The 25,056-nt window shown below is 39.1% G+C and overlaps 1 protein-coding gene across 2 annotated transcripts in view; it reads right to left on the reverse strand.

Annotated features, from left to right (window-relative positions):
• Window positions 1-5,932: 5,932 nt before the first annotated feature.
• Window positions 5,933-25,056, reverse strand: part of fbxo41 (F-box protein 41) — a 40,976-nt gene continuing 21,852 nt past the window's right edge. For both annotated transcript variants that reach the window (XM_026945360.3, XM_034301282.2), the window contains exons 4-13: window positions 22,356-22,426; window positions 19,486-19,832; window positions 15,955-16,190; window positions 15,715-15,830; window positions 15,265-15,417; window positions 15,076-15,171; window positions 14,407-14,525; window positions 12,440-12,598; window positions 11,921-12,036; window positions 5,933-9,874 (exon numbers count right to left, since the gene is read on the reverse strand). In XM_026945360.3, coding sequence (XP_026801161.1) covers window positions 9,812-9,874; window positions 11,921-12,036; window positions 12,440-12,598; window positions 14,407-14,525; window positions 15,076-15,171; window positions 15,265-15,417; window positions 15,715-15,830; window positions 15,955-16,190; window positions 19,486-19,832; window positions 22,356-22,426 — 1,476 coding nt within the window. In that variant the 3' untranslated portion in view covers window positions 5,933-9,811. The remainder of the gene's footprint in view (window positions 9,875-11,920; window positions 12,037-12,439; window positions 12,599-14,406; window positions 14,526-15,075; window positions 15,172-15,264; window positions 15,418-15,714; window positions 15,831-15,954; window positions 16,191-19,485; window positions 19,833-22,355; window positions 22,427-25,056) is intronic.

Below are 25,056 nucleotides of genomic sequence, written 5' to 3' on the forward strand. Positions count from 1 at the left end.
TGTTTGGAAATGTCAGTCAGCCTACAACACATGTCTCTGGCCTGGGGGAGGAAACCGGAGTACCCGGAGGGAACATGCAAACTCCAAGCACACAGAGCGGAGACAGTACTAAGCACTAAGCCACTGCGCCCCCATCTGAAGATCCTGAAAATAAAATTTTTAATAAAATGTAATGTAATTCTGAGGAAACCCTGCCCCAAAGTGAATCTGACTGATGGGTAAATTAGTCACGTGACCATGTACCCGAAATCTGGACATGTGTTTCACTTCACATGGGTGTTTTTTGTGCTCTAACACAGTCATCAGCTTAATAAATCCCTAAAAAGATTACACAGGGTGTGTGATAGCAACGAAACTAAAATGATGTAATTTATAAAAACATATCATGTATAATGTATATGTTGGGGGTTTGAGGCACAGTAATTATATCTCATACATTTATTAACAGTCAGTAATGAAAAGTGTCTTTATTTGGGTCAATTAATAAGTTGTGTACTGCTTCCCCCTGGTGGCCACTGTGCAGTCAGGAAACACTTTCAATTAGCTAACAAACTGACACTTGGTGTCTTTAGTCATGCACTGGAGCTTTAAAGCTAATGTTGCTAACAAGTAAGAGAACCTTATAGCCCCCAGTTTAGCATCATGCACTAAATGCACGTGTAAACCTTCACACAGCGGCGTCTCCTCAGTCAGCTTTGTGGAGTTGTTCAGTGTCTTGAACAGTTGTTGATGTGGTTTCTGATACTGCATGACATGATGTTATCTATAAACATGGACAAAAAGATTTAAAAAAAAAAAAAAACAGCCATAGCACCATCACTATAGCTTTCCTTACTCTGGACATCCAACATTCAAGATTAATTTTCAACATAAACATCAGACATTTGTAGAAAAAAAAATACATTCAAGGTTTTAAGATGAAGCAAATCACAGAATTGAAGGAACAAATCCCAGATGATGGTATAAGAGGCCATGCTACACCACCAGCAGCCAGCAGAGGGCGGCAGCAGCACACAGTGAGCGAGAACTCAGTTACCCAGAATTCTCCAGGCTGATTAACCTGGATTGCGTGCACCTGCCAGGAAGAATACTTAAGGCCAGGTTTTGAGCCAGCCCTTTGTCACACCTTTGTAGAGGGGTGACTGGTATGGTATGTCAGGGCATTGCTAAAAGAAAAGGAAAGACTAAAAGAAAAAAGAAGAGAAAAAGGAAAACAAGAATTATAAAAGAAACTGAAAAGAAAAGCATGAAGTGGAGAAAACAAGGGAGAGGAGAAGTGCAGTTTAAGGCATGGCCAGGGAAAGAGAAAGAAACTGACACAAAGATTTAAGACCCAACTGAAAAGAAAAGAGAATTAATGGATAAGAAGCATCTCTGGGAGGGAAAATATATATATTTTATATATATATAAGTGAAAACTACCCCTGCAGAGTCTGTGTTGCAGGAGCCCATTTCCATTTCGATGTTTTATTTGTCCCTATTTAGTCAAGAAGATTTTTGTTTGTCAGATTCCTCGAGTATGCCATTTTGGCATCTCCTTTGTTTGCTTCTGTCCCACTTTTCCGCAGCTCTGTGCTGTAGCAGTGCCTTCTCCATCTCTAGAAAAAACACCTAGTGGCTCTTTTTCAAAGTGCACAAAAACACTCAAACCCTTCCCTAAAATGTCACCTCAGCTACAATATAAACCCTGCTTGTCCATTTATTTATAAGCAAGCAGCAGTTTTCTCTCTGCAGTCCACTCTGAACCAAATGGATTCCACAGCGCTGTTGGATTCTGGATTCTGATTGGTCAGAAGGTGTTGATTTAGTTTTCTATAACTGCAGCTATGACAGTAGCGCAGCTGCAAATCACAGGTTTATGTTGAAGTTTTGTGTAAGATGCTTAACATTTATGGAAGGAGTCTCCAGTGTCAGCGCTTTGTAACAGTCAGAGGTAAAGCTGTAAATTGACATTTTAGGACATGGAGCAGTTTAGCCTTTACAGTTTCTCGGTAACGTGACAAGCTGCACACGCTTTTTGTCTTTTTAACAAAGAGAGGCAGAAAAAAGAGAGAGGCTGGTGAGGAAACGACTGTTTATAGCTTCTATAACGTATGAGCGAACAGGAACGAAGCTGTTTCGAGGACTTTCCATGACATTAAATGTAACTAAATGGATATTGAGTTTGATGGGTCATTCATTAATAAATAAATTGTAATCATTGGTAAAGTGCAGTGGTGTAAAGAAGAAATAAAGGAATAAAGCACTTTGGGGTGTGCTGTTATAGGCAAATAACTCCAGCATGATCCAGTGTATTATGATGATACAAAGTGAACAGTTGTAGAATTTGTAATAAAAAAATCACACAGACATGCCATTTTGTGTTTTTTAATTTTCATTGGCTGTATTTTGGAATAAAATTGCATGAAACCCAGAATGTAAACATTTGTATCTTATAATCACACACATGTTGGCGAGTTTAATTAAGAGCAGGCAAAGCTAGTGAAGCGAGCGATGGAGTTCAGTCAGCAGAAATCAGGCCAGGCAGCGACATGAAGGTTTGTACAGGAGCGTTGGAGTGACGCGGCGGCGCTCCGTGTGCAGTCCGTTTTTAAAAAAAAAAAAAAAAGAGCAACCGTCGTTTGTACACCGTGTTCTCGAGGATTCAATGTGCCGAAAGCCTGAAATCCTGACAGATGGATGTAAAGTACATTCACAGCAGGAACATGTGCAGAAGAGATACAGCTCCATACATAATGCTTTACACTTTAAGGGGGAAAAAAAATGCTTTGGTGAAAACCGTGACAATTTTCCACTTGTGACAAAGACGTGTTCGGTGTCCAGTGTTTTGGTTCTTTAATTTCGTGCTGGAGCTTCGAGGCTAATGTGGCTAACAAGTCTGTCTCACACAATGTTTTCCATAAATACATAAATACTCAAACATTATTCACATATACTCACTTTAAACAATATTGTTAAGCTCCATAATGTAAATAATTTTGTAAAAATAGCATTGAATTTCAACTTTTTCTGGTAGTTTTTATCCAACACTACCTAGCATTAGTAAAAGCCATAATCATGCTAAACATTAGCACATCTCTTCCTAATTTTAACAGAACTGAAACAGATGGTTTTTCTAATTCAAATTCCAGTTTCCTCAGATACATGGCACTTATGTATGCAGTTGCCTCATTTCCAGGTTTAGTTGGAGAAATTTGTGCTTTCTGAAATGCTGTACTCACATCATATGAGGGGGAAAAAGATAATTCCCACCTTCCCACTGAGGGGGAATAAAAAACATTCACATTGAACCCTAAGTCAGAATTTTGGGATGTTCCAGACAGCCCCAATTTCATTTACCAAACCTGGAAGTTAGACAATTGACTAAGGAACTAATCTTGGAATTTTAGTTTATACGTATTTAGCATGAACTCAGCTCTATGCTAATACTAGCTAATATTCAATAAAAAAAAGTAGAACCATTAAAAAAAAAAAAAAAAAAAAACATAATTGGTTGACATTGTTTTTTACAAGCTGTAAGGTGGAAGGTGCAAACCTGCTGTTATTCCCATCCTGCAAATGTCCAAAATGGCCGCCCCATAACTTCAAAATGTTCAGCTACATGGTGACACCAGGCATCTGTTTGCTAACCGACGCCATTTGTGATCAGTGGAAAATTTAGGTTTTTCGCCAAACTATTCCTTGGCACAAAGCTGATCATACTGTAGATAAAAAATATTCCGGAGGCATCTTACAGGCGTAGCCAGCACTGAATCCAGAAGAAGAGACAGAAAGCAGGAACAGAACATTTTCCAGTAAATGATGAAAGTAAAATCATGACACTGATATTGATCTGTACAGTATAAATAGTGTATAGCAGTGCAGGAATGTGCGATTCCACAAGTTTAATCAGGAAAATGAGAGCAATCTTGTTCTCACACTTCATTCTCACACACTGTGTCATAAATATAATGTAGCATTGTTATTCAACGTACACGTCTCATGTGCAATGAAGATAAATAAACTACCGTCATATCGGCGCCGTAGGCGCGCGTCGTCTCGACAGCGTTAATAAGAGCTCATCGTTTTCTTCGCATTATGGATACAGATCTTTACAGAACAGCCACACGAGAAAAAGGGCACAACACCGGGCACTTTAAAAACAAACACCACTAGAACTGATTTCTACAACGGCCTTCGTAGTCGATAAAACGGATGTGCTTGCACCGGTGCAGGCTGCACGTTCTGTAGGTTCCGTCTGGAACAAATGGGACTAAAAGACGGAAATTATGTCACAAGCTCTGTTTCTATGTGCTAAGAATGCATGACGAAGAAATATTCGGCTAGTTTATTGTCTAAAAATTGACACTGATGTGCCAGAGATGGTTTCAGGACCCGTGGGTTCTCCATCATTAAGACTAGCCATTACCTTTACCTTAAATATGATTTATATAAAAGTAACCTATTAAAGCCAAGGTAAACTTTTTAAGAAAAATCATATTTACACCACAGGAACCTTTTCTGGAACTCTTTCAGGAACCCAGGAACTTTACCCAGCAGTGACATGAAGCAATAAAGCAAGCTTTCATTCATTTCCAGAGTCAGGGGGCCAAGCAGCCGCTAGCGATACCTAGTGGGCGGGGCAAAGGACATACATATTGCGCAACTTTTTAACTTTATGCCATTTAAGCCATTGTGGATGATCGAGGAATGTTTCTCTTTTCCTGGGGTTTTGGTTCCTAATTTTCATTCTTACTCCCAGATCTTGAAGTGTTTGTTTTACACAAAATAGAACCTTTTTCATGAAGCAGTCGTTCATAAAGCATTTCATTTTCAAAGAGCTAGAGATTTTCCAGCGCTAGGGGGCTAAGCAACCATTAGCGACACACTGGGCAGGGTGAGCGTGACAAATTGAGCAAAGTTGAACTTTATGCATATGAGAAGCAAAAGAATTTGTTGAAGACCAATAAGAATGAGGGATGGTGGTGTTTATTTTTTTCCCCCCTCACTCGGAAACAGCATATTTGTTTTTGTTTCCATATTTGTTCCTATTCGCAGCTCCAGACCCAGCTGGTGAGACTCGCTGTGCTACAAGCTGGAGGTTTGATTTACCCAAAACAGAACCTTTTCCAGAACTTTTCCAGGAACTCAGCAACTTTACCCTGCACTCATAGCAAGTCTCAAATCCATTCATTTTCAATGAAGTTTTGATTTCAGCAACGACAGGTGAAGCAATCGCTGGAGAATTGAAGTGAGTGCTGTTTCAGTACATCAAATACTTTAAGCCTGTAAAATAAATGTCAAATCATCTTCAGTTCCTTTTCCAGAATTAGCTTCTATTCAGACCAGGAACCATTGGGATGGAGTGTCAGTAGTTCCTGGTTGTTCAGTTTGTTCAGCTGTTGTGTGTTGAGAGATGAGCAGCAGTTTGAGAAGATCTGGTGCACGTCTTAGAGGAACTGAAATGCAGAAACATTGTGTTCCTGGTTGCGTCTGTGTCTCGTCTTACGTTCACGTCTCTTCTGTGAGCTAAAACAAGTTTCAGCATTCGCATGTTGATGAAAATGGCATGTTGGAGGTTGTGAATCTGTAAAGCTCAAGTTTGACCAATAAATGTAGAAAGTCTCTTTGTGGAACAGGAGCTCGGTTCTGGTTCCTTTAGGTGGAAATGAAATGTTTCTGACAGCCAGAAAAGGTTCCTGCAGTAGAAACACACCTACAGAATCTCCCACTGAGCCTTATTTGGGTGCATTATATGAGATGTAGCTAAAGGTAAAGCTGTTTTTACTGACAAATTAGCATTTTGGCTTAAAAGTAATGGAATCTTACAGAACGAGCAGTCGTGACCTCGGAAAGAGCTCGGATAAAAAGTGCATCATCTGTCAAATACTGCAAAAAGCTCCACGTTAAACAAAGTGACATCGAATAACACCTTAATACTTAAACACTAGCATTTTCCTTTTTTTTTTGTTTATCATGGTGCAAAGATTGTTCAGTCTAAAAAATGAAACAGCAAGCAGTAAAGCTCTTGCGTCTAATATTCTAGCAACTATCATCGTCAAACAGTTACGAAGGCAACAGGATGTATTATGCTTGAACACAAACATGCCAAACATCATTATAGACATTTTTTATAGAAATAAATAGTTTGAATAAACTCTATGCTCTCTTTTTAAATAATTTTCCATCTCTATAGGACTCTGATACACATTCAATATATAAAGCATCTATGATACACAACATACTGCAAATTGAACACGACTCTTTATAAGAGATGTTTCATGTGGTCGACTCGGGAACCACAGAAGGAACTTTGGAGAGGAAAATAAAATGTTGGAGCTCAACGATGCTCCGGGACTTCTGTTGCTTGCTTTTTTTTTTTTTCGGATATTCACACAATGTAATTCTTCGGTTGTGCATAAATAATGTATGTACAGCTTTTAAAGTCTTCAGGAGACAGATTGTCGGGAACTGAAAATGTGGCCTTAGTGAAGGAGTGCATCATTCCGTCGTCCACCACGAATCTGCAATTTGCAAAATCAACCAGATCTCACCATGTCAGCATCTAAAAGTGGTGCCTTCTACCTTCTATTTGGGGAAAAGTCACCAGCAAATGCCTCAGACAAACTGCAGAGTAGAATAAATTTAGGAGAAACTCAAGCCCTGTGGGAATTTAATACAGGAAGTACTGCACCACACAACAGGAAGTGATTCCACCTGGACTAAAGCACAGCACTAAAGCACTAAGGCTCAGGGGAGAACACCAATGCCTGATGGATAATCGGTACAGTACTGTAAGGTCAACAAAATCCTCACAAATCCATCTGCATCACTGTTATTGCATTTGCTGAAGACGTGCTAGAGCTATGACGTACTGAAACATCTCTCCAGATGTTAAGTCGTGGCTTAGCAAATGTCAAAATATCAAACACGACCAAGATGGAAGCAAATGTTTGTGAGAAATGCAATAAAGATCTCCCTAGCACAGATAAGAGATGATGATGATTGAAGGAGGTGAGCAGAAGAATGTTCTTCCAACATCTACTGTGAGCCATTCAGTTCCAGCTTTACACTTTTAGCAAAAGGGTTCTTCAAGGGTTCCTTGGTTCTCGAGACCATCTCTGATGGAAAAACCCCTGTTTAAGGGTTCACCCAGAGGAACAAACCAAACAACCCTTACATGCTCCAGATTTGCCCTTTTTCCTAAGAGTGTAAAACAAGTTGTTTTTTTCATCCAACCGAACCAGGTGTTAAAATGTAAGCAAACGTATCATCAGTTGAAGGCAGAATGTGAAAGATGCCACACCTGAACGATATGACACTGTGATATTACGTCACTATACAGGTTTCTGAAAGTAGCGTAAGTAGGGCTGAGCAATATGGCAATGTAAAATTATAATATCGTAAAAATTGCGTCACAATACACTTTTTGAGCCATCTCAGACATCGTGATATCTTTTTACAATTTTTTTAAGAAAATAATCTGCCACATAGTTGTATATAATTTTTTAAATGGTTAAATTGCATTTCTTTAATTTACTATTAGAGCTTGGTTGTTTTTCCCTCCTTTGTTTTTAATTTATTTTGCAGACATTAAATCAAAAAACGTCATCAAACTATTGAAACGTTTTTAAGTGCAACACTGCTGTTTTATTAGCAAACCTATATATTGATACTTATCGTATAGTCTAGAGTGTTGCAATATGAAATTTGTCGTCAGCCATCCCAAAATGTAAACACTTTTTCATAAAACTGTTGTCAACCTGTTTCTTCAGGAGTGTGGGGGGGGAAATCAGGTGCTTCTGGATGATGTGAGTGAGATTTTGGAGCCAAGATGGCAAAATGAACACTGACCATCTTGGTCATTTTGATGAAGATGTAACACGATGTAGGAAGATATAAAAATTTATAGTTGTATTTTAGTCATTTGGCTATTATTTCAATTCCCAGTTTCTTTATAAATGGAGCAGATTGTTTTCCACAATCCCTTGGGTTACAGGCTTAATTAAGGCTGATTTCTGCTTAGATGTAAATAACACGCATCACACGATTTTTGCAAGAGAAAGAGAAAACTCGGGAAACAGGAGATCCATTCACTCCACTGGGAAATTCTAGGTATTTCACCAAACTGTGCTCATTTTTGTTATTAATACACTGTGACTATTTTTGAATCTAGACAAGTGTTTTCTAGGGAGCTAATTTTAAGGAAGAACAACATTGTATAATCAGCCAAATGAAAGTTGATGTGGATGATGCAAGCTGGCACACCCACTTATTTAAACACAAACTTTTTATCCCACTGAAATGGGCTACTCTGTATACAATCTTTGGTTCCACTAAGTAATTAGCAATGCCTCCATTTTTATCCCAGGAAAAAAAAAAAAAAAGATCTCAGCTATGCCCCCATTTTGTATTAGCTTATGCTTTAAGTTGGTGAATTCTGTGGAGTTAAATTGCAGAGATTACCCTTGTTTAAAGCAAAATGAACGAATACGAAAGTGAATTAAGCAATCGTGTCATCCTGTGTTCTTTCTGAACTGTTGTCTTTTCCTGTTCATGAGATACTAGCTATTTTTGTGATTTTTATTCACATTCAGTCAGACCAGTGGCATTGTCGCGGGCATTATTGCCATTGTTGACGGGTAGCTAGTTGGCCGTTTATGTTTTTCCTTCCTTTCCCTTTTTTTCAGTAAATGTTAACTGAAACTATGGAAACTGCCAGCTTTTTACATGGCTAAATGTTGTGCACTCTGTTAACAAACCTAGATATCGTAATGCATCGTATCATGAAAGTGTCTTGATATGTCAGCCATATTGCCCATCCCTACAACTATGGCACCTTGTACATGTTTATTTGAAATGCATTAACTGGAAGTAAATGGTGGTAATGAGACCTGAGCTGCATGGAAGCTACATGAGGTCAATGTTTTTAAAAAAAAAAAAAAAATAGACTTTTCACAGATTGGAAATAAAATTTGAAAGAAAAGCACCATGTCAACTTAATGTTGCTTTTCGATGAGGCACAATATTCCACGGATGCAGAATGTCGGATGAACAGGCGCTTGATGTTAATGAGTCTAACCTCCAACACGGGGCATGAATGGCACGGCGGAGGTCACCACAAAACCACATGCAGATCCAAAACTCACTACATTTAATGTCAAATGTGGTTGTTTCCAGAGCTGGATGATGATAGGAGGATGATACTGCATGAAAATCTTTCACGTTCGTTGGCATCACTTCTACGTCCTGCTTACTTGGATTTGACTAGAAAAAGGTCAAATTTCGAATCTGTTTTTTTGTAAACCAGGAAGCTGGTACTCTTATTGTGCTGGAGGAGTGTTAGCAGTACACTCACTAGAATGCTAATCCGGGTCAATGACAGTTTAAATTTCATTCCTGTTTAATACCAATTAAAAATCTGCACCACATACCCTCGACTCCAAGTCCGTTTTCTGTAACCGTGTATTTTATGTGTGTGGTGTTCCACAACTCTGTATTCTAGGACCTTTTCTTTTCTTTTGCTGAAAATTCCCGGCTGCAGCTCTGTGCTATAAATTTATCCAGTGAAACTCGATCTCATCACCGTGATCTGAAGCTGTCGAGCTTGAATCGAGACTCTGTGTTCTTCATAAGATTATCGGTCGAAGCCAAATCCTTGAAAGTCGATTAGCTACAGGCGAATAAATTGTATCTTCAACATAATATTGTAGTGAGAAGAAGTTTCCTGTTTTGTTGTTGTCACGGTAGCTGAAACTGAAGTTAGAGATTCAGCTTCTTCCATAAAGGAGAAGTTGGTGGTTTTAAACAGTTCATGTCGCAGTGGAGGGCGTTAGCAAAGACCATCAGCCTTTACGTGGAGGATTTTGGAGAAACCCGGCCTCTTCTTTAAAGCCTGAAGAGAAAAAGTGTCACTTTAGGGGATGTATACTTTACTTTACCTGAGTGTAACACCAATGACCAAAAATGACTTTTTACTTCTACTATCTTTTTGCTACCGACAAATCACATGGTTAAAACATTTTCGTTCTAATGTTACTGTTTCTATAATAACAGCTCATTCACAGGGAATTAAGGCTCCACATTAATGGATTAAAAAATGTGTAATCACATCACTGATATGGCCAAGTTTTCTGTAAGGAGATGTTTATGGAAGGAGTCTCCACTGTCAGCGCTTTGTAACAGTCAGAGGTTTACGCTTTGTGGTTTCTGGGTAACATGACAAGCTGCAGTTCTTTCTTTTTTCTTTCTTTCTTATTTTTAAGTCTTGACTTCAAGAGAGAAAAAGGAGAGATGATGAGGGAACGACTGTTTATAGCTGCTATAATGTACGTGAGAACTAACTTGCTTCAAGGATGTTCTACAACATTCAATATAACTATAAATGGATAAAAAGTATGATGCAATGTTATTAAATAAGTAAAAATTGTAATTGTTGGAAATTTCACATGATCACTCAGTATTTTACTAAAACAGCATGACCAGTGTTTTATTCCTCACCTATTAACAAAACTTGCATTTTTATTTAGTTCATGGATGGCAAAACATTGCTCTAGTCTAAAAATTTTACCCTAAAGAAACTGAAACTAGAATCCTACGTTAGAAAACAACAGAGGAACGAAAGGGAAGACCTTGTGAGCTAAAGTTCATGTGATCACCATTGTAGTACTTCTTTTTTTTTTTTTTTTTTTTTTTTTTTTTTTTTTTCCCCAGCCATCAATTACGCAGTCTGTATAAGACAGATGGCTTGAACCTCACCGCAGTCTCGCACTACTTTGGTGCAATCTTCAAGATTTTCACATTTACACTTGACTCACGAGTCACCAGCAGTATCGGTATCAGGACTCCCCAAAGTGGTTCATCATTAATGAATCACTGATTCACAGAGTTGGAGACAGGAAAGCCCATGGCCTCTGACTCAACAGCAGCTTCGGCTGGTTAATTTTAGCCCGGCGGTAGGAGGATTACACAGATGGGAGATCTGCCTCCAGCATCTTCGTGCCTGCTGTTCACTTCGAGGAGGCTGATTAAAAACCGATTTCCATTTTTGGTGCATAGTCTCTGCTCCCAGAGATTCAAATAGCCGTTTCTGCAGAAGCAGAACCTCAGAGACCCACAAAATGTCGATTCATTCAATACCTCCACCATTATATACACACAGATTAGTTTTAGTTCTAAATAAAACAGCCGAGAGAAGAGATCGCCTACGCTGCGAGTAATCTGCTCTGGTTCTCGCCATTTTTCTTAAAATAACTAAGTCTTTTTTTCTTGCATCAGCCTTCAACAGAGGAACATTCACATAATTTGTAGTTGATTTGACAAAACTACAGAGTATTTTCCCAATAATTCCATAAATGGATATAATTTGGATCAACAGCTATGAGGAAAATCTTGAATATTAGGTGTATTATTACAATATCACAATTTTTTTCTGATAGGCAAGTGTGTTATGACCTATTGCCTCATCTGCATATTTAAATCATTAAAAAAAAAGTCTATTTGAAATTGTTCTGACTACAAAAAATTAATTATGCCTTTATTACTCTTACAGCCCATGTTTTTCCTTTTCAATTACGTACACTATTCATTAAATTTTGGAGCCTTTAGCTGGCAAATAATTAAAATTTATTTATTTTAATTTTAATTCAGTAGGGATAGTTTTTTTTTTTTTTTTGCAAAATTAAAAGTGCTATTAAAATGTTTCTCATATTTAGAGCTCATTTTTTGTGGGTTATTTTTGTGTCCATTGTCTATATAATATAATTATTCTTATTATTTTTTTTAAACCATGCTGCTAGCCATGTAACTGCTTCTAGCATATTTTTCAGCGTTGTATTGCATGTCTTTTCCCTTTCTCTTATCTGAAACGTCTGAACCCAATCCCCGGAGAATGAACTGTGGTGAGATTTAAAACCCAGTGTGTGTTTGGATTTCTCCGCACCTGGAGTTTGTTCACCATCTCATCAAAGAGCTTTCTGGCCTCAGGGCTGTTGGGGTCTTCAAAGTAATCTTCAATACCGATCTGTACAACAATGGACTTCAGGTTACGGCACACGCCTCGAGGGAGAGAGAGAAGAAAAGAGCGAATAAGGGAAGTGTGAGTGGCTCAGCAGCAGCACTCAATATCACCATCCAATAAGCCAGAGAGAATGACTGGTAGTATTTACTCCAAAGGTAAATTTTTAGAAGCATTTTTACTATTTTTTTATTTGGATGCTTTTGTGATGTTATTCTCTTCTGCATCAGTGCACAAAATGTCAATCAGACCTTTAACTGACTTTAAATTGAAGAAAAATGGACTTCCAAATATCGACTTATAAATAGCAGACTGCCAACATTCAGAAATAAGCTGAAAAATCTGAGTGTGTGTGTGTGTGTGTGTGTGTGTGTGTGTGTGTGTGTGTGTGTGTGTGTGTGTGTGTGTGTGTAAATGGCGGCACGCAGCACGGCGTGGACTCACTGTTGAAGTGAAGGAGAGCTTTGGGCGTGACCGGAGTCGAGGTGAGAACCAACATCTCCAAACCCTTTAGACCCTCACGACACACTTCAGCAGCCACTTCCTGATTAATCTCACTGACGTGGTCCAGTTCCAGCACCTGCAGCCTCATACAGTTCCTCGCTGTAACACACACACACACACAATACCCAGCATTTGTCAACATTAAAGGTGTAGTCTGTGATTTTGGTGGATGTTAGCTAACGCTAGCTGTTTTGAAATTCTAAACAAATACAGACTATTCTTTAGTGTTTCCTTCAACTGCTGCCACGCCCACAAAACACCAGAAGAGGTGGAGCATTCAGAATGAACAGGTTTGATTGACGGGTGACTAGAGACGACTGCTTGTCCTGACCAATCGGATGTTGTTTCTCTTCTGAGCAGATATTTTAATGAAATTATTGAAATATTATAAAAACTGTCCTGACTTCAGCACCATACTGTGGGACTTTAATACTTAGTGTTAATTACTTTGTGTGTAATTAATAATTATTTATTTTATCCATGACAAAAATAAACCCATAATCACCAATTCACCAAAAGAATCAAAATCAACAAACTGCACTTTTATACATTTAGTTAACTGTAATAAATCCTGAATAAATCTTTATTAAACAAAAAATAAGGGATAAAACGCACCATTTCCTATAACAGCACTTCCTGAAGTTTCATTTCCCCACAGCAATTTGCCAGCAGATTACAATTTTTAATTTATTTTTAAAAAAGGCGTCATACTTTTTATCCATTTATAGCTACATTTGCTGTTAACATCCTTGAAACAAATTAGTTCCTGTTCTCAGTTACATTTTTTTCCTCTCTTGAAGTTAATAAGACTAAAAAACGCAGCTGTGTCATGTTACCGAGAAACTGCCAAGTTACAGCTTTACCTCTGACTGTCACAAAGCGCTGACACTGGAGACTCCTTCCATTAATGTCTCCTTCCTTCCTATGAAGGAGCTGTTACTATAGAAAGGATACTGTATTAGAACGTCAGAGCTGCTATTAAATAATTTTCTATTAATTAGCTATTTCTATAATTCTATAATTTAGCTATTTGTGGAAGCCAGAAATACAATTAAATACAATTATTATAAAATACAAAAATATTCGAATCCAGCTTCATTTAGGAATGAAAGTGAACCAGCAGAGAGGATTTAATTAAGCTGTTACTTCATATTAGTCATTCTGAACATACTTTAAGTCATGGATGGAATAAACCCTCTTTCACGAAGTCAAAAAAACAAACAGCTGCAGTTTTCACACCTCAAACGTAAAAGCTCTGATCTGAAAAGGCCAAAGCCATTATTTCTAAATAGCGGAAATGCAGTAATGCAGGAAATCTTTCTTTACTCCCAATGCTGATTTCCACTCGAGTCATTCAGCATACACAGGTTTCTTTATTCAAACATTATTATTTTACGGGGTAATTTTCTGTGCAGCACCTTTTTAAAACTGCCGGATGCATTCATTACTTCCATCATGTTTTCTTGATATTTGTTTCACCTTTGCTTTAGAAGATGGTCTTGTGTAGAGCCAGTGCTGCTGGATCTATTTTTCAAAGCTATTAAAAGCATGATGAATGGTGGCTGCTTTTGTATATATTAATAAATATCCTATTTTTCTTTACATCAATATAATTTTTTGCTAGTACGGTGTGTTTTTCGCTCTTCATGCCATAAACTAGATCCTGGTTAGGATCATTGTTTAAAAGGTGAAATATTTCATTTTTAAATGTGTTTGTAGATCTGTAATATATTTTAGAAAATAACTAAATGTAGAGGTGCCTAGTTTTCTGATATCACGCTTTATATTAAAATCTTTTTGGTGCTGAAATGAGCTCCGCCCCCTTCTCCAATGCATATGCGAACGTTCAAAACATTACTAGTGCATCTTCAAATACTTTGTCAGCTTCTCAGTTTCCTGTTACTCACCCAATGACGCCAATCCCTGTATACCACATCCAGCTCCGCCCACTCCCAAGGCTCGTAGGTGTGGCCAGCACCGGCCAATCGTCTGTAAGCACCGGTTACTGAAGCGGGCTGGTTGTTGACTATTATTCATAAAATGAACAAAAAAAAAAAAAGGAAATCGACAGCAGTATGAGGTCAAATTCAAGTTTGTACTGATTATCACAACTGTTTTAGTCTACGGTGGCCTGGAGAGTCACTACATAAACATGACAGCATTGGAAAAATACAGTAACATACAATAACCAAAATTAAATAACCATAAAAAGGTAGACATCACACCCTTTCGCCTTTATCAGGCTCTAGTGTTGTAGCTAACGTACCTCTCAGCTAGCTAGCTAAAATAGGGAGAACAATTCTCATGTACTTGGTCACTCTGTGCAGTGATTTTCTGGCTAGCAAACTGTTAAACGTTTAGCTTTACAATTCAGCTAGCTAGAATTACCCATTTTAAAGTAGCAACTTAACTAAAATTGTGAAATGTCCCCTACTGGCCTGGAGGACATTTCGTACATAAAAAGGCAAGGTGTTTTTATTTTCAGGGTTTTCCCATCCTCCTGAATTCTCCCACACAATGTAAATGTGGTAATAGCTTCTGTCCTATAGCGCTTAAATTACAGAGTTTTGTCTTACCAGGGATGTAATGGCGCCACCTGTAGGGAGATGATGTCCCTGCAGCCTGCTCCTAAAGCCCAGATCACCTCCTGACCCACTGGATCAGTAGCACTCCTGAAAAAATTCACATCTTGTCATTCAGAAGACCATGGTTCTAAGTTCACTACAAGAGAATGAGCACAGAGCAGCGCCCCCTGATGGACTGACCGGTATGTTACAGCCTGTAGAGCTCGGCAGTAGCAGCTGGCCAGCCACAGAGAGCGATCGGTCAGCAGGTTGGGACAATGAGACACCTTTAGAATGAGCAGGTTTCCTCCTGTAGCTTTCAGCATGGCCTCCAGACCTTCCTCTAGGCACCCACTAACATACACACACACACACACACACACACACACACACACACACACATCTGAGTCGGGAAGTCAAAGGCAGTGTAACACATCTGTTTGACATGTTTGCTTTATGCATATGTGATTTGGGACATTTGGGGTAGAGATAATGCACAAAGATTAATTTAACACCAGCGGCCTGAAAGTCAATTCAGGACCGAGCTCTTGTGTGTAAATTAATATGACTGAAGGGCAGGTATTAAATATACAGAAGCCTGTTTCTGCTGTTTAAGACAGCAAAGTAACCCACAGAGTAGTGTGTAAGTACCGTGTGCTCTTCAGATACTCCTCCTTGGTCTCCTTCTTTCCTCTTTGCCTTGGTTTGAGGTTCTGCAGGATCAGGGAGTGGGTCTGCGTACACCACTGAGAGAGCGTGCACAAGAACTGGACATAAACACATACAAAAAAGCACTTGTTATTTAACTACAGATCATCAAATAGGTAATATTTTTACACATGCAAGCCTGAGTGATGGGAACGTGATAGCATTCTTAAAAAATCAGGGAACCTTGGAGGAAATGCGAGCGTTCTCCAGCAACACTCTTGTCCAGACGGCGGGGTGACGCGCCACGAACCTCCAGTCGCGACACACCTCGGCCGTCCTCAGCAGGGTTTTAGTGTCCAGGTAGGTGAAGATGCAGAAAAGCGCTGCCCGCATCTTGAGCACCTCGGGGCTGATCACCTCGCTGGTCTTGGACGGGCTCTTCTCGTGACGGCAGGGTTTGTAGCAACCCTCAGAACGGCCTGAAAAGAAAGAGAGACAGGGAGTGAAGATGGATCATGATTCAACAGTGATGTAGTCAGGACAATATGAGTTACGAGTTACTTTATTTATTTTTCTGCTCTGTGTAATGAAAATAGAAAAAAAAAATTTCTAGTAGAAATTTCGCCATCTTTTCTGCTGTAACAGAAAGGTAACAGGAGTGAAAAATTAGTAGCAAAATTGGCTAATGATTAGCATGTTATACCATATTTACTCACAAGGGGAAGAATATTGGTCTCATTTAGCATTTAAATACATTTTGGTTGATATACAAACCATGAGATGTGGGGAAAATATTGGAGCGGGGGAGTCTGTGGGTGGAGCAAGGGGATGGGAAGGGTGTTAGTCATAGTATACAGTCTACGTCACACTGGACTATACCAAGGGAATCCAAGCAGTTTGTTCTTACAGTCCACATGGTGGTGCCAGAGCACCACAAACAAAAATTAAACATCATTCCCATCACTGCTGTGTCCTACACGGCTGTTATGTCAGCCAGAGCATGTGATTTTGAAGAACAATTCTACATCACACAGTCCATTACAGAGCCACTAGCTGAGCAGTGGAAGGCTTACTCCAACACTGAAGACCTTCATACCCTCATGAGGATTACAAGAAACCCTGACTGTGAAGCTCTTTCCAGTTAAGTTACAAACAAGCTCATTATTTTCCTGGAAGTCTATTTTTATTTTCTTCATAATATACCACTATGCCTATTTTTGATCTACGCTGAACATTGTTTTGAGCACAAATTCTGAGTATGGGTCACCATACTTCGCCACACGTCACTTCACTTCACTTCATTTCCCATGTAATTGAGCAACTAATTGGATGAAAAATGTCTTAAGCCATGTGAAGCCCTCATGGGGCGGTGTGATATGGACAATGAGCACATAGTGTTTTCCGCACACTGTGATCACATTATACTTTGACCCAAATTAACTGGCTTTTTCAAACTACTCCAATGCTGCAATTTATCAAGGAAATCTGAAACAGTGAAGATTGGCTCAGAATATGAGGAACATCTAGTTGTGCTCTCAGACACTGAGCAGCTCTAAGTCTCATGTCATGCAGAAGAAGCCTCAGGTTAGAGAGGATAATGCCAAATTGGGTGGAGGTAAGGAAGCCTTGGGTTGACCCTGGGTTGGTCAAAGGAAGCCCTAAAGTGTGTGAGAAGAAGCCCTGGATTTGAGACATCCTATGAGTCAAGGGAAGTCCCATTTTGGGCAAAACAAGACCTAGTTTGGACAGGAGAAGCCAGATGTTTGGGTGGATGAGGGTTTGGTTTGGTCAACAAAAGCACAGTGTTGGATAGAAAAAGCTCCAGATTTGGTAGAACAAGCCTTTGGCTGGGTGGAAGAAGCAGTGGGATGGACAAAAGAAACCCTAGGTTAGGGAGAAGGTGCCCCAGATTGACTGAAAGAAGCATTGACTTGGGCAGAGGAAGACTGGGTTGGACAGAAGTGCCAAATTGTATGGAAGAAACCTTGGGCTGGTAAGAGAGAGCCCCAGGTTAGGCAGAAGAATCCCCAGATTTAGTGATAAGAGCCTTGGATTGGACAGAAACCTTAGTTTGGGTGGAAGAAGCCTTAGGCTGGTCAGAAGAAGCTTCAGACTGGGTAATAGAAGGCTTGTATTGGACAGAATCCCCAAACTGGGTGGAAGAAGCCTTGAGTTGGACACAAAAAGCCCCAGACTTGGCGTGACGAAGCCTTCGGTTGGGAAGAAACCCCAGATTGGGTGGAAGAACCTTTGGGTTGGTTGGAGGAAGCCTGGGTTGGACAGAAGAAGCACCAGGTTGGGTGGAAGAAGTTTTAAGTTGGTCTTGGGTTAGAGAGAAACATCAGGTTGGATGAAGAAACTTCATTTGGACAGAACAAGCCAGAGAGAGTATTCGTTAGTATTTATGACATTAAGGTGGGTTCTGCAAGGGGACCACCATGACCATCACACCAACAAAGCACATGCTTCAGATCATCATTCAGACATAATAAATAAAAAATGGTGAGTGTTGTTTTTCAGGCATCTGCAATATTACTATTGTGGAGATACCTTGCGTCTCGTTTTTCAAATATGCTGGATGCAGGTTTCCCCTCACTCACTCACTCACTCACTCACAAACTCTCTCTCTCTCTCACTCACACACACACTGCTGTGGTGTCTTCCCACTGAGGAAATCTAAACTGAGGAAACCAGGGAGTTGCAGGTGCTGCTGGAAAACATTCAATCACTGACTACTGAATTGAAAATGAGGTGGGAGTAATCGCTTGACTCACTCATCCATACTGAAACTGAAAAGCTGGGAACGAGTGCAGCACGTAAGCAGAAGAGAGGGAGCAGGTTTTTCATACCTTTTTCCAAAGATGAGTGAGAGGAAAAAGACAGACGGAGAGGAACTGCTGGGCGCCTGTCAGGTTGGCTTCTTGCTTTATTTTTTTGGGGCTTGTTAGTCACACTATAGCAGTGTAGTGCTTACAGATCAGTGTGTGTTTGCCAATTACTGTCATCTGATACAACATGGTGGGAATTAAAGGAGCAGTTCGACCTGAAACGAAATTTACATTTAAGTTTTCGCCCATAAATATCGTTTGTTAGCCAAGACACGTTTAGCTATGAGGCTAGTGTCTGTGCTTTGTAACAGTCAGGTGAAGCTGTAGCTTCACGTTTTCTGACATCTTCAGGACAGAGTAGTTTATACTTTGTGGTTTCTCAGGAACATGACATGCTACATTTTTAAATTTTTGTTAACATTAAAGCAGAAAAAAGAGAGGCTGGTGAGGGGACAATTGTTTATAGCTGCTAAGTGAATTAATTTGTTGCACACATGAATTAATTTGTTGCACAGATGTTCCACAACATTAAATATTAAAATGTAAAGAAGAAAACCAAACATGTCTTGGCTGATTGACTACATTTGGAGGACACATTTGGAAGATTTGCAAATGTATATTGTGCGTATGCTAGGATTGGAGCGGCAATTAATTAAAAAATGTAAAATAAATTTTAAAAATAAGCTTCCGTTTAGCAATAGCTCATCCATGTCACTCTGGTCAATCTGGAGTCAGCGAGTGGGTTGCTGTGTTTATTTCTCATCTCTCTGTGACTTGAGTTCTCGCTGTTCTTTGGCCTGCTCTGACATTAATGCACTCACACTGACCTACTTTCCCCACTCTCACACACACACACACACACACACACACACGCCCACACACTGCTGAGACCCACAGGACGACCATCTGTTGTCCCTGAGTGTTTCCTGTACTGAGCGGTTGTTACCTGTCCCCAGCCGGTAGCCGCTGCGGTGAGGGCAATGCTGCTGACACTCCGCCCTCCTCTCCTGCTCCCACATTTCCGCCTCGGACTCAGTGGTGCGTGAGGCCACGTCTGAAACGTCGCCTTCCTCGCCCTCCGTGCTGTTACGGTACGGCCGCCGCTGCCAGTTCTGGATGGCCTGCTTGCGGAGGCCCCAGTTGCGGCGCTCGTAAGGTGAGGGTTCTCCCGGACGGCACTGCCCGTGGTAGTACTGAGCCTCCAGACTGCCCTCCAGCGCCTGCAGCTCCACGCTGTCACTGTCGTAACCCGCCACCGAGGCCTGGGACACCGACTTTGACCGACCAGATGCCCTAAAAACCAGCAATGTGAAAGATTTTAACTATACCCTGGTTTTTATCCACTCTTGTGTTTACATCAGGACGTGTATTTGATGCCTTTTGGACCTCAGGATATTAATGTTGAGGTCCAAAAGGCATTACATTTCCGGCATTACATGTCCGGACTGATGTGTAAATACAAGAATATAATTATAGTTATTTTAGTATAATGAGATCTCTCTCTCGATCTCTCTCTCTCTCTCTCTCTCATATATATGTGTATATTCCATTCAAGATATTTAAGGCCAAAATATGATTACTTTTTCATTTTTTCATTTATTTATTTATTTTTTTTTTTTGTTGTATAATGTCCTTTGCGAAGAAGCTCATTTTAATCCCCTAAACCAAGGTTGCTTGTAATGCAAGCAGCCTGAATTTGTCCATATATTAAGTATTTAATTACATTTGGTAAAAACTGAGAATTTGGTGTTTAGTTTGGAACCACACTCTTCATACGTATGTTACCCATATAATTACCGTAAAATACCACAGTAGACTGTAGTACATTTTTATATAGGACAGGACCCACATTTCTTATGTTTGAGGCTGTGTCTCTCTTCAAGATGCTTCACCTTGGTTTTTTAACCTTTTTTAAAATCTTCTAACTGAGTACATGAGGATTTTTAAGCTCTGAATAAAGGAATCGTTTTTTGTTTTCTTTCAGCTGGACGGATGGCGTGTCTCTCAGCTGATGTCTGCAGTTCCACCCAGGACCATTTAAAGACATATTGACACAGCTTCCAGATCAGTGAGGAGACTTAAAGGATAGTTGAGGCTCCTGCAGAGGATTATGGGAAAGGAATGTTCTTTCCCCCGGAGTTACAGCAGAATTTCCACTGGGCATTCCAGCCAGACACGTAGTCACTGCTTAGACATTAGCATCCACAGCCATGCTCTCAGATTTAAAGGGACCTGGCGCATGAGGAAGAAAAGACAAACAGTGTTCTGATATATATATATGTACACTCTACAAATGATCCTCTGGGTGCCATGGCAACACGTTCTTGCAAATGATAAAGCTCTCACTGTCTTTCTTTCTCTCTCTCTCACACTGAGCTACTGTTAGATCTCTGCAGTTATCCCAGTGTTTAGCTTGGGTGAGTGATGCATGACCGGCCACTGCACGACTATAAAAACACTCACCGTGTCTCCAAACAGAAGCTCCACAGTCCCTGAGGTTGCCAGTCACATGATAAATCCCCTTCAGGAAACTCCTTGAAATGTCAGCAGCTTTTACAGTGCTGTTCAATATCTACTCCATATTAAAACCTGATTTTTATACTAATATAAACATGATCGCAGCTCAGTTATTGATGATGGAGGATATTAGCGGGTTAACAGGTACTCAGATAGATGGTTATATCTCAGTACAAATGACAGAGCTGTCACGTGAGGGATTGATCAGAGCTTTATTTATTCTCGAATCTAACGTTACGTCTAACGTATACACCCTGAAAAAATTCCCATCTAACGTTTTGAAGGTTTTTATTTTTTTTCCCCATGGTGAGGTACGGTTCAAGAATGTTAAAAGACTGTGGCCTCTTATGACTTCGCCCTTTTTTTTGGCTACATAAAATGTAGCTGTGGCTCAGTGAGTAAGGCTTTGGGCTACTGCTCAAAAACTCAACTGCATAATAGTATCCCATCTTTTTGGATAAAATGTGCAAAGATGAAAGCAAAGCAGGCTATTGCCTCTGAACACACAAAGCTTTAGATAATATGGGGTCAGTTTGGCTTCTCATTGTAACAGCTAACTCTTTTGTACATAAATTATTTTATAATAACGTATCCAGATTCTTTTTCAGATTTTTTTTATTACTTAAAATTGAATTTTATATGAATTTTGATATTTAGGAAAAAATCAGTTATATTAAAGTCAATGGATTGCCAAGTAAGTAGGGGAAAAAAATTACCTAGGGAAAATATCTAATGTGTTTATACAACATATTAATAATGTTAACAAAAATGGTTAAGTCTTAAATATACAGTATAATACTGATGATCACAATAACAAAAAATATAATGAACAAAGCAGAGCAACATCCTTGACATGTACATGATTACAATGTTGTTGTTTTTTGTAAATTTGGGATTTTGTGTAAAAATAAAAAAAAGTGTATATATCCCAGAGCAACAAAAATCAGGATTTTTTATTATTTTTTTTTTAATCTTATGTTTTCCCAAAAACAACCCTGAATATTGACTCTCCATAAATGTGGACACTTTTACATATATATACGTTTTAGGTCCTTGATAATAGATTTAATTTAAATAAAAGTTTTAAGTTTTAATGCTACTTCATTAAAAATATCTTATGATGCTAGTTTGCAAAAAGTACAATATAACTGACATGGGTAATAAACTTTTGGGGTTTTTTGGGAGAATGGAATTTTGGGATTTGGCCAAATAAAATAAAACGAAATGAAACACAACCATGTATAGCCTTGTACAACATTATTTCTTTCTTTCTGGCGCACACACTATCCCATGACTCACCCAGTGCTGGGAGATGATCGGCGATCTGAGACCTGGTACACGCCCCTCGAGCCGGAGATACTGGAGTTCCTCTGTGTCAGAGGAGAGAGAGAGAGAGAGAGGGAGGGAGAAATTCCACATTTTGAAAATAGTTAATAAATAATAAACAAAATTCCACTCGACTAAAATAGACAAAACTCCCGCAGAGGTACTGAGATGTCAGAGGCTGAGTGCTCAAGCATCTGATTTGGTAGAGAAGCAGACGCATAACTAAAATATCTCCAAACACATTTCAGACGTCTCGGAGCAACTCGGATTCGACATCCAGACACCTCGGGAGCTAAATATAAAGAAATATACTGTACATAGCATGAAAAATAAACACCAACCCACGACAGAAAGATGGAAATGAGCAGAAGTGTGAGATTTAGACGAGGATTATTACTCTTTATACCTTGCTGTTTTAGTGAATGTTATTCCGCCCATTAGCATTATTCTGCTCATTTGCTAATTAAATCTCGGTTAGTGTAATCGTCTTTTATTACTTTAGCTAGCTCAGTTTAGCACCATAGACTTTATTAGGGCAGATTCCTAAATTTAGCAACGTGATTGTCTGCTACACAAACAGCGCAAAAGTGTAAAAACCTAAAAATACTATAATTTAGTTCAAAGAAAATACTATTTTAACTTTAAACTACACTATAGAAATGAGGCGGTGATACGCAGACAGTCGGGAAGTTAAAAGTTACTCTTGTGTTACGCAATACAGACTCACAAGTTGACTTTATTAGGATCGCTGAATCACAAAGCTGGTGAAAGCTACGATGCTAATTCGCAGCTAACCCGCTTAGTTTTATTGCTACTCTTCCAGTCTTTTCTCAATAATGCCTTTTCTTTCTGCAAGGAAACATGAACTACAGAATTTGTAGTGTAAGTGCAGTATTACAGTATTACTTTAAATATTGCTAAATATTTCTCGCTAGTTTGTTTAGACGTTTCCCCTGCTACATTTTTCTCATCCCTCCTCCTCCCCGTGTTCTACTTCGGCCCTGTTCCAAATCACAGCGTGCTCCGTATATAGCGTGGCCTCCTGCTGACACACCGAATGCTGATTATTTTTTTTTTTTTTTTTTTTTTATCATCGGGAAGGGGGAATGTAGGTCACTGGCTGGCATTCAGGAGCACTTGAGCACTGTGAGTCAGAGCTACGCTAACGCCCTTCTCACTGAGTTCAGGTTGATGCTAACGCACATTTTTTTTATAATAAACACATAAATATGACCACTTTTTACAGAATTAAAGCAGTAGTGATTAATGGTCACTTGTAGTTAATCAGACAAGACATGGTTGGTGCAAACTTCGTCGTCCAGCTCAACTCTGGAACATTATTTATGGTTGCGGCCATCTTGGAAAACCAGACGTCTGGTGTACTGTAGCAGTGATGCTAAAGTTCTGTCACATAATAGGTGTTTAGCAGGAGTAGCTATCAATAGCTATCTATCCTAAACTACAATTTAATCATAGTTAATCGCTACACAAACGCTTTTTGTCTGATCAGAACAGACAGAAAGCTTTTCTACAAAATAACTTGTTTACAAACGAACATTTTAACGATGTCCTTCGGGGAAAGTGTATGAAGATTTGGGATTTGACTCTTTCTTGACAATTTCTTGTTCGCTACATTAGCCGCATAACTCCAGCCCTTTTTTTTTTCCATCTGGAGAACAGTCTCAGTCACGCAGCGATATAAAGAGTCATAGAGAAGATCAGCGATGTTAAATCACAAAAACACGACTTCACTCTCTCCTCTATTCATTCTGACACTCACAGCTCGCTGCGTTTTCATCTCCATCCTGAATAAATATTTCACTCTCTGGATTTACAAACTAATGAGAAAATTACAGATCAGTGACACGCCGGGCTCTAAGAGGTAAACGCATGTCTGATTACACAAATTCACTACACGAACGGATAAATGAACAACCTAAATATGGATCATTATAAACACATTTATATCCATTTAATTTTCCTTAAATTCAAAATGACAAATGAGCCAAACAGAAGTAAAAAAAAAAAAAAACCTCCACTAACTCACTCTGTACAAAAATAAATGATTTCTTTTTTCATTCTTTCTTTCCATCTTACATTTTTTAAAATGTTCATCATTCCTGCTATTTTTTAAAGTCCACAGCGTCACAAATAAATCTGCACTAGGGAGGCTGTGTTATTGCAGAAATCTTTAAAAATCAGACACCAACTAAAGACTTAAAAGAAAAGATTTAGAGTATTTTTCTTCTGACTCTGAGAAGGGATTACACCAACAAATATGCTTTAAAGCAATTATAATTTTCAATTGTAATTTTATTAGAATTTAAAACAGTGATAATTTTAAATACTGCATTTTTATAGACATTAAATAAAAGTATTAACTCAGTTTCTCATAGTTATTTTTATGCCTCGGCCTCCATCCATCCAAAATCCTTTTAGCACGAAGACCGAGTGTTTGAATGTTTCTAGGATTTATATAAAGTTATCATCGTAACCAACAGATGAAGTGATTAGATTAGATTAGATTTTGTAATTGATCCAAACAGGGTCAAGGTCACAGCAAGGTCAAATGTCTGAAATAGTTTTTCTTTACGTCTGAGTGTATTCTAAGGGTGTTTCTCGCATACACATTAGTAACAAGAAGGATTTGGTGGTGGTGCTGCTGCTGGAGGCG

Source organism: Pangasianodon hypophthalmus, chromosome 28 (assembly GCF_027358585.1).
Source record: "Pangasianodon hypophthalmus isolate fPanHyp1 chromosome 28, fPanHyp1.pri, whole genome shotgun sequence".
NCBI classification, from domain to species: Eukaryota; Metazoa; Chordata; class Actinopteri; order Siluriformes; family Pangasiidae; genus Pangasianodon; species Pangasianodon hypophthalmus.